The sequence below is a fragment of the Triticum urartu genome, chromosome 4 (assembly GCF_003073215.2).
Source record: "Triticum urartu cultivar G1812 chromosome 4, Tu2.1, whole genome shotgun sequence".
NCBI lineage: Eukaryota > Viridiplantae > Streptophyta > Magnoliopsida > Poales > Poaceae > Triticum > Triticum urartu.
The window spans coordinates 572649170-572659087 of NC_053025.1; the positions used below are offsets into that span (position 1 = coordinate 572649170).

Below are 9918 nucleotides of genomic sequence, written 5' to 3' on the forward strand. Positions count from 1 at the left end.
AGTTCAACAGCGTGGATAAGTTCTAGTTACTGATTTCTTTGCAGATGTAAGCACTTCTGTTTTTATTACTTCAAATTTACAGGATAGAGATTCATGATTACCAGTCATTTTTTGGCTGAAGGTTGCCCAATTTACTGTACTCATCTACATCATTCATTGTCTATTCTACTATGTATTTTCTGCTTTTGGCTCAGTGTCAATTGCTTCAATTTTTGTGCTGTCCCACTTGCCATGGATCTGGTTTTTGTGTTTGATTTCTGTCCTAATTTATCTATGTGTCGATGAATTTCTCCTCTGTGGATTGCTGTGGCTGGTTTGTTCCCTGCCCATCAGTCGATTTCTGTTTTTGCTTGGATCTGCTTGTTTGTGTAGGATGCTATTGATGCTTAGTGGGTTTCGATATACTGATCTGTAGCATAGCATGTCTTCTTGTGTGCAGAATTTCCTGATTCTTTTGCTTAGTCATTTCAAATCAAGCTTTGAATGATGTCTACGCGGTACGGTACGGGCGACACGCGGTGGCGAGCGACCTACGCGGCGGATCTCCTCGTCGCTCGCTCCGTCACGTTCGACGTCGGCGAAATCGTGCTTCGACACGAGGCGCTCCGTCTGGTTCTTCTCGATGGGGAGGGGCGCACGGTGGACACGCGCTCCCTACGTGAGGGCGAGTACATAGATATTGGACACATTGTGCCATTCCCGTGTTTTTTGCCAGGATCTAGGACAGACTTCCGGTGTCGTCGGAGGCGTCGGAGCCGACGATTGATCCCGGTGGACCGTCACGTCCGGATGAGGGGAGGCGCGGCGCAGCGGTACATGGTCGTGTTTCACCGAAGAGATCGAGCGACCTGGGGCTGCTGGGTGCGGGACCTAGGGGTAGCACCCCACCACCCATGGCGGATGCAGCCCACGTGGACGGCGATCCAGGCCGCCATGAGAGATGCGAGGCGGACGCCGCGGGTATAAATTCCAAACCCTACTACCCCCTCGATCTCGATTCCGCCCTCTCCCACCTCTGGGCGGCGCAAAAAAACCCTAGATCCAGCATCCCTCCGTCTTTCCACTGGTGGCGCGACAAGGTTGGGGGTGATGAAAGGTCGTTCGCGGAGGTCGTGGCCTCTTCGGCGCGGGCTTCTTCGATGGCTGGTGGCAGTGGGCGCGGCTATCGGGGCGACAAGCGCGACGGCGGTGGATCCGGGCGGGCGGATCGGGGGGCTGGGCGTTTCGACCATGGGCGCAAGTTCTCCTGGCGAAGGAACGAGGGAGAGGCCGACCACGCCTCCTCCAACACCGTTCATTCTTCGGGCGCTGCTGATCGATGGGAAGCGGCTGCGGCTGGCCGCCAAGATCCCAGATCCGGTGGGGTTTGGGTGGAGAAGCCCAAGGCCACGTCTGGATCTGGTGGAGGGGACAACACCGACAAGCGGCTTGGGGAGATGCCACAGCGCCGCATGCTGGGCAACCAAAACACCCAGGTGAACCCGCTCATGAACCCTAATGCCTGTCTGATTTGCAAGTCACCTGAGCATATTCCTGCTAGATGCCTGCAAGCCTTTTGTGAGAGATGCGGTAAATTAGGCCACCTTGCTTCTGTCTGTGTTGAGTTTCTTCCTTGGGATTGCATTGCACCGATGTGTGCCTTCTCTGCCAAGGGGCAAGGGTTCTATTACATACATGATTCGTGTACTGCTAGGCAGATGAAAGAGCGTGAAACTAGTGTGGTGATCACTATTGTGGAGGGGCACACTTCTACTAAGGATATGGAATTTGACCTGTCTCAGTACATTGCTACTGGTTGGAGATGTACTGCTAGAGCTATTGGACCTGTAGTTTTTATTGTTAGATTTCCTAATCGTCGGGATGTTTCCAAAGCTTGCTATACTAGTAGAATGACCTTGAAATCAACGGGTACTTGGTGAAAATTGATCCCTGGACCTCGGCTCTTGGAGCCAAAGGGGTTATGGAGAAAGCCTGGATTAAAGTCAGCAATGTCCCCTTGGAGAAAAGGAATGAAAGAAACTTGGCATTTGTCTCCTCTCTGGTTGGTGTCCCCTTGGAAATCGATGGGGCTACGCTTCATCCTCCTGAATATGTGCGTGTGAAAATTGGTTGCATGAATGTGGATGAAATCCCACCTGTCGCTGAGGCAGTGCTGGGAGATCACTTCTTTAATTTTTACTATGAGCTGGATCAGGTGATGGTCAGGGACCCGGATCGTGGAAAAACTACTGTGACTGTTCCTCCTGAGTCTGGAAATCATACGTTTAAGAAGATGAAAATACAAACTTCCAATAGAAAAAATGAGGTGGGATCTTCCTCCAATGCGGCTGGTACAGTCATTGGCTCTCAGTGTAAGGGCCAGGAAAAACAACAAGGCTCTCCTGAAGATGAGGGCTCGGACGAGTCTCTCGATAACACCCTCCTGATCGACACTCTGGCTATGGAACACGATGAGGCAAAAAGAAAGAAAGGAAAAAATGATCTATCCTTTGGCAAACAGGCTTTTTGTGAAAATGTAAGCAATTCCCCCCGGGTAAATTCGATAAAGTCTCCTGAAAGGTGTGCAGTTTTGTTCAATATGAATAAATCATATGCTGACACGGTTAAATGTGGTGCCCCCATGAAACCCCTGCAGGAGAGTGGCGTCTTTGAGGGGAAGGGGCTAAGCAAATATATTGTCCAGTCCCCTGGTTCTTCGATGGACAACGAGAATGAGGTGATTCCCACCCCTCCCCTTGTTATGGAAGAGAATCTATGCTTCAGTTTTCGCAACACCCAGACTAACGTGATGCGAATTGATGAAAAGGCAGCAGCGGTGGCCAAGAAGCGCAATCTGAAATGTAATAATAGCACTAGTAATACCTTTGATGTTCTCTCTGATCCAGAATTAATTTTACGGGCTGTTAAAATGGGCGTTGATATTCCTGACACAGACTTTGCGAGTATAGACATCCTTCGTGAACTGGAAAAATCTTGAGTTAATGCTTTGAACAATAATAATGAAAATGTCCAGGATGATAACAAGAGCAACAATCTTTTCTTAATCAATGCCAAAGGGGATAAAACTCCTTTATGTATGGAATGGGCGGACGAGGGGAATCCTGAGTCTGATACAAATGATTTTACCTTGGTGAGATCCAGGAACAAAAAGTTAGGAGACTTGTGGTGAATGTTAATAGACCGGTCACTAGAAGTCAGAAGAATAGGGATATACCCTTGGCCAAAGCGGGTAACCTTGTCCAGCTTCCTAACAAGGTTACCAGGGGGAGGAAAAATACTATGGTTGTCAAATGAGTGGGATATTCTGGAATTGTAGGGGGGGAGGGAAAAGAGGGATGTCCACCTGCCTCTCAGATCTCATCAAGGACTACTCCCTTGACTTCCTGGCGTTACAAGAAACGATTAAAAAGAATTTCCATAAAAGTTACTTTAGAAAGATTGACCCCTGTGATCTGTTTGAGTGGTGCTGGGTTCCCTCGATAGGCAAATCCGGTGGTATCCTTTGCGGTGTTAAAAAAGAAAAATATGAAGTTGTTTCCTGGAAAGTGGGTAAGTTTATCTTACAAGCCACTATGCACGATGTAGAGAGAGATGTTATCTGGGCACTTGTGGTTGTTTATGGAGCGGCCCAGGATGAATTTAAGGAGGACTTCCTTGTTGAAATGGCTTCCTTCTGTTCTCGTATTAATATCCCATATATAATAGGTGGTGATTTTAATATCTTGAGAGGGGGAGATGACAAGAACAAAAACATGAGACATAATCCCTATGTTGATAAATTCAATTCGGTGATCAATGCATTTAGCCTTAGAGAGATTCACTTATCGGGGGGCAAATACACCTGGTCAAATCACCAGGCTCATCCTACTCTTGAGAAGCTAGACAGGGTTCTTATGAGCTATTCCTGGGAAGATTTATTCCCCTTGGTCTCGGTTCGGAAACTAGTTAGAGACATTTCTAATCACAATCCCCTACTTCTCTCCTTGAAAGATGGTAAACCAGAGCCCCCTAGGAAGAAAGAATTTCGCTTTGATCTTAGTTGGCTAAGCAATGAATTGTTTTTGCATAAGGCCAGAGAAATCTGGGGGCAGCCTGTTAAATCGAATGACCCCATTGACATCCTTAATATCAAGTTGAAAAGGTTCAAAAAATATTTTAAAGGATGGGGGTCCCATATTTTTGGTCACGAGAGGAAAAGGAAGAAAGAGATTCATATAGAGCTTGAGGAGATCGAAAAGGTAGAGGAAGATGGGATTATTGATGCAGAAAACTGTTGTCGTAGAGCCTCGCTCTTGGCTGAGCTCAATGTCATTCTAACTAATGAAGAGTTGTTTAGACTCCGGCAATCTAGAGAGAGATGGCTTTTAAAAGGTGACCAAAACACTGCGTACTATCATCGCATTGCGAATGGTAGAAAACCTAAGAATACTCAGTCCTTCACTGATGGGGATGATGTGATCGAGGGCACACAAAATTTACTTGATCATGCAACCTCATACTATAAGGAGTTGTTTGGGGCCGCACCAGGCAATATTTTCCACCTTTCTCCTGATACCTGGGGGGAACATGAGAAGCTGAACGATCAAGATAATAAATGTTTGATCCGTCCCTTCTCTGAGGAAGAGGTCAGGACAGCTTTGGTTGGCATGGAGAGCAATAGAGCTCCTGGGCCTGATAACATACCAGCTGAGTTTTATAAAGCTTGATGGGATTTTGTTAAGGTAGATATCATGCGCATCTTTGAGGCCTTCCATAATGGAACTTTGGATGTTGCCCGGCTGAATTATGGTGTAATTACACTGATTCCTAAAATGACAGGGGCTAAGAAAATCCAACAATTCCGCCCCATCTGCCTACTTCGCTGCCCCTATAAACTAATTACAAAGGTGTTGGATAACCGGGTAGCTATCTATGCGGATAAACTAATCAGCCGCCGCCAAAATGCCTTCATTAAAAACAGAAACATCATGGATGGGATTCTGTCTTTGCATGAGGTGCTACATCATACTCACAGCAAAAAGAAAATTGGAGTGGTTTTAAAGCTTGATTTCGAAAAAGCTTATGACAAAATCAACTAGGATTTCCTTCTGGAATGTCATAGGATAAGGGGTTTTAACGATAAATGGTGCGAATGGATTAAAAATATCCTGAATAATGGCACGGTGAGCATTAAGTTGAATAATGAGACTGGGCCTTACTTCGTGAGCCGCAAAGGGGTTCGCCAAGGTGATCCCCACTCACCCTTCCTGTTTAATCTAGCGTTTGAGTGTCTCTCGAAGATGATCTTCAATGCTCAAAAAGAGAAAATGATTACTGGCTTAGCCCCTGACCTTATTGAGGGGGGTGTTGCTGTATTGCAATACGCAAATGACACAGTGTTATGTTTTGGACATGACACCTCTGCTGCAATAAACCTCAAACTGCTCCTTTATATGTTTGAACTTATGTCAGGTCTGAAAATTAACTATCTCAAAAGTGAAATCCTGTGTGTGGGGGGTGACAACAATATCCTTTCTTACTATGTGGATCTTTTTAATTGCCAAATTGGTCACTTTCCTATGCGTTACTTAGGAGTGCCAGTTAGTTTCTCCTCTCTTAGATGCCTTGAGTGGATCTTTGTTGATGAGAAATTTGGCAAATGTTGTGAAGCCTAGATAGGCAATGCTGCTTCATCAGGTGGCAGGCTTACGCTACTAAATTCATCCTTGTCTAGTATAGTTTTTTACTATATGGCTATGTTCCTTCACCCTAAAACCTTCATTGAAAAACTGGACAAGAGGAGACGTCGGTTTTTCTGGCAAAGTTGGGAGGGACGAAAAATATATCACTTGGTCCGTTGGAGCAGAGTGTGCCGCTCCAAAGACAAAGGCGGTTTGGGTGTGAAGGACTTACATAAACAAAATATCAGCCTCCTAGTGAAATGGTGGTGGAAACTGGATACTCAAAATGGGCTTTGGCAAGATATCGTTAAGGCCAAATACTTGAAAAGGGATACGGTTGGTACGGTGAAAAGCAAGTTCAATGATTCTCCCATCTGGAAAAATATTATGAAAGTAAAAAATTACTACATGTGGGGGAGAACAGTCCAGATTAACTCGGGGGATGTAGCTCAAGTTTGGGAGGACTCTTTGAATGGAATGCCTCCTATGTGTGTTCAGTATCCACAGTTGTTTAGCATCTGTAATCTGCCTAAGATTACGGTTGACAAACTGGGAGGAGTGGAGGCCGGCGATATGTTTCGCATGAGGCTAAACCCCCCTCTCGAAAACATGTGGAATGAGATGTGCACGACTGTGTTGAATACTATCTCTTCAGCTGAACCAGACCAGGTTGGCTGGACTCCTGGACCTAAACACCGCTTCACTACTAAATCCATGTACAAGTTGCTTGAAAGCAACATTGCACGGTGTGACTACCGGTGGATTTGGAAAGCCAAAATTCCCCTTAAGATCAAAATCTTTATGTGGCAGTTGTTTCAGGACGCGGTCCTGACGAGAGATGTTATGAAACGTCGAAAATGGCCTGGCAATGCTAAGTGTTCGTTTTGTGCTGCCCGTGAGACGGCGCAACATCTTTTCTTCCTTTGCCCAGTTGCCAGGGTGATCTGGCGATCGGTGGGAGCAATCCTGGGAACTGACTTATGTCCCAATAATATTTGGCAATATTACACTTGGTGCTATATCTATCTTCCTGATGGTGCTAAATTCTATACCTTCGGCCTTGCTGCCATCTGCTGGGCAGTATGGAACTATCGTAACAGAGCAACCTTCGAGTTTAAGCTTCCTAAAACTCCTTTTGAGATTGTGTTTTCCGCTTGTGTCTTCATCACCTACTGGGCAGGTCTCTTGAAGGGGGCTGACCGTGAGGCGATGGAGCGTGGGTCACAAATGCTGAGGAGCAGCACAAGCAACATGATGATGATCTGCGCCGCTGCGACAGAAGATTCGGCGACAACTTGATGGAGCGCGTCCTCAACCTCCATCTACTCTCCCCTGGTCCAGGAGGACAGGGCTGCTTTTGTGTTCACTCCTGCGCGAGGATGTGGCCTGATGAGTCGTGTACTTTGCATAATATGTTGCCGGTGTGCGTTGGTTGTTGAGAACTGTAGGTGTCGTCGGGTTTTCGCCCCACAGCAGGTGTCTCGTAGGCGAGTTCCTGTGGTGGGTTTTCCGGCGATGCGTTGAACTCGCTTTCCTCTTTCCCGTCTCCTTTTCTAGTGTTCTAAGACTGTTGTATTTCCGTTATTCGGTTAATGGAAAGGGATAATGCCCGGTTCAAAAAAAATCAAGCTTTGAATTTGTGTTTTGTATGTGTTAGCAGATGCACTTTTTTCAAAATAACCATGATGCAGTTTTCGGTATGTGTTCCAGTGTTAACTGTAGTTTCCATTCCTGGTTCACTGTAATTTCGACTGTGGTTTAATGTAATTACATATATACAATAGTTTCAGTGTTAACTCGTTGAACTTACAGTGTAATTTATATTCTCGTTCACTGTAATTTCCATTCTTGTTTACTGTAGCTATATATTTACAGTAGTGTCAGTGTTAGCTCATACAACTTACAGTGTAATTTCTATTCTCGTTCACTGTAATTTCTATTCTGGTTCAGTGTAATTTTGTATATTCAGTAGTTTCAGTTTTAACACACTGAACTTACAGTGTAATTTCTATTCCTGTTCACTGTAATTTATATTCCGGTTCAATGTAATTCTATATATACTCCTACAATAGAACTTGCAGTGTAATTTCTATTTTTTTGTTACAGTGTGATTTCTATTCTGCTGTTCTTGCAGTGAGATCTCTTTTGACCTTGTGTTTTTTAGAGCTGTTTTTACCTTGTGCTTTTGTGAGAAGTACATAAATGTAGATGTTTTTTTTGGTCTTTTTGCCCCTTTGACTCTGGCAATTATGAACAGGCTTGCAGGCTTTTTTTTTGGCTCCATTGGTTCAGGTGTTTCTCAGATGTTGAGCATGTAGGCTTCCCCTGCCCCTCGTTTATGTTTTTTTTTGTTTTTGTAGCGGGACTAGTCCGGCCGGTCGAATTCGTTTGGCCACCCGGTAAACGTGCATACGGATAAGGCTCAAGCGTGACAATAGATCATCATGAAGAAAAGACATACAACGCGGCAGGTACATGGACGTACAAAAATTCGACTGAAGCTTAATTAAATTTCAGTCAGATGTTAAATAAACAGTCCCATAAAAAATACGAGTGTGTGCAAAAATGTGTGGAAGTGTTCAGCTTTTACCGCAAGAAAATACGAAGGTGCTTTGTGCAAAAATGTGTGCCATCACTCATTGACAGATAAAGCCCTACACACAGATACGTCCGCATGCGCGTTTTATGATCGTATCTCCATGCTTAAATCAAGTTAAGTGACTATAATTCCGTATTTTCAAAGTTGTAGCATCAAACTGAACATGTGAAGGCGTGTTATCCGCACCGCGTACTCGGGCGCGCGCGATGGCGATGCAACGCGCAACGGGGGCACGTCACAATCGTCACAACCCACGGCCACGCGCTCGGCATCGTCGTGCACTCGTGCCCGTGTGGCCGTGACGAACAGCCCACCACTCCGTCCCAGCGCAAACACCGCGTGTCTCCACAGCCTACACGTCTCGACAACCACTTGACGAGTTATCACGGTGAGCTCTCCAGCCGGCGGGGCCAAGTCAGAGACGAGATCGACGGAGAAGAGGAAAAAGGAAGAAGGATAGAGAAACACGGACGAGTGGCGGACAGAGGGAGCTGGTCCAGGACGCGGCCCCCGCCTGTCCCTTTCCATCACCCCCTGTCCTGCGCCGCCTGGCCCGGTCCAACGGCTACCCCGAGACACCCAGCTCCAACCTCCAACGGCTCGACCCGCCCACGATCCCGTCTCCCAGTATAAACCACCTCGCCGCGCCCTCCCACGGAACCCACTCCCACGCCCACCCCCAACGCGTCCACAGAAGCACAGGAGTCGTCCAAGAAAGAAGCACTCGCCATGGCCGGCTGCTGCGTCTTCCTCCGGCGGCCGTCGACCGCGTCCGCCTACCGCCTCGGGTACCACTCCCTCGACGGCGACCAGGAGGCCGCCGGCCCGCCCCCGCCCCCGGCGACGGTGACGGTGGTGGTCGGGAAGGAGCGGCGGGTGTTCGCGGTGGACCAGCTGGTGCTCGACACCTACCCGTTCCGGGTGCTCCTGGAGACGGCGGCCAGGAAGGAGGAGCGCAGGGGCAAGGCCCTCTTCGTGGACGTGGACGCCATCCTCTTCGAGCACATCCTCTGGCTCGCCGGCTGCCACGACCGCTCCGCCGTCTCCCTTCTCCAGCCCGACCTCCAGGACATCATCGACTTCTACTCCCAGGACGCCTGAAGACCATCATCTCATCACATTCTTTGTTGTTCAGTCTACCCATTCTTTTATTTTTCTTCCTCTTCTTTTCCAGATGCTAGTGTGCATAATGTTCAGATCATCTGTTATAAGTTACGACAGTGAGATGAAAAATACTATAGTAAATTATAGAAAGAATAAATCTCTTGGTCGCTACTGAACCTCGATGCATTGCAGCTGTCTTCCTAGTTGCTGGCACGCACGTCCTTCATCTGAACATTTTGATCTCCTGTTCTTTTTCCATCATCTCCAACGCGTCTGCATGTCACAACGCGCTTACTTGTACTGCTCACTTTCACTCGGTCCGGCAAGAACATGTCAACTGTCCACTGCTTGCTCAGAAGCCGGGCCACCATGATATATGTTACTCTCTGAAGTCTGAAAAAATGGTGACACAACACGTCGAACAGCTTGACCACTTCGCTGCCATGATCTTGGCGATGGAACCATAGTCGCGTTGCCGACCACGGGACAGCGACATGCCGAGTTTTATAAACCCAGCACGATTGGTGGGTGCCTAACGAGACAAAATGCAGCGCT

At 47.1% G+C, this 9918-nt stretch overlaps 1 protein-coding gene across 1 annotated transcript; it reads left to right on the plus strand.

The window, feature by feature from the left end:
* The first annotated feature begins 8900 nt into the window (after positions 1-8900).
* On the plus strand, positions 8901-9549 carry LOC125554191. Its single transcript, XM_048717784.1, has one exon. It carries the CDS (start codon positions 8989-8991, stop codon positions 9358-9360), a length of 372 nt encoding a protein of 123 aa, XP_048573741.1. The 5' UTR covers positions 8901-8988; the 3' UTR covers positions 9361-9549.
* The last annotated feature ends 369 nt before the right edge of the window (positions 9550-9918 follow it).

Bases quoted from the DNA above. Each gene is read 5' to 3' on its own strand.
- LOC125554191 (XM_048717784.1), top strand. From the start codon at position 8,989: ATGGCCGGCTGCTGCGTCTTCCTCCGGCGGCCGTCGACCGCGTCCGCC.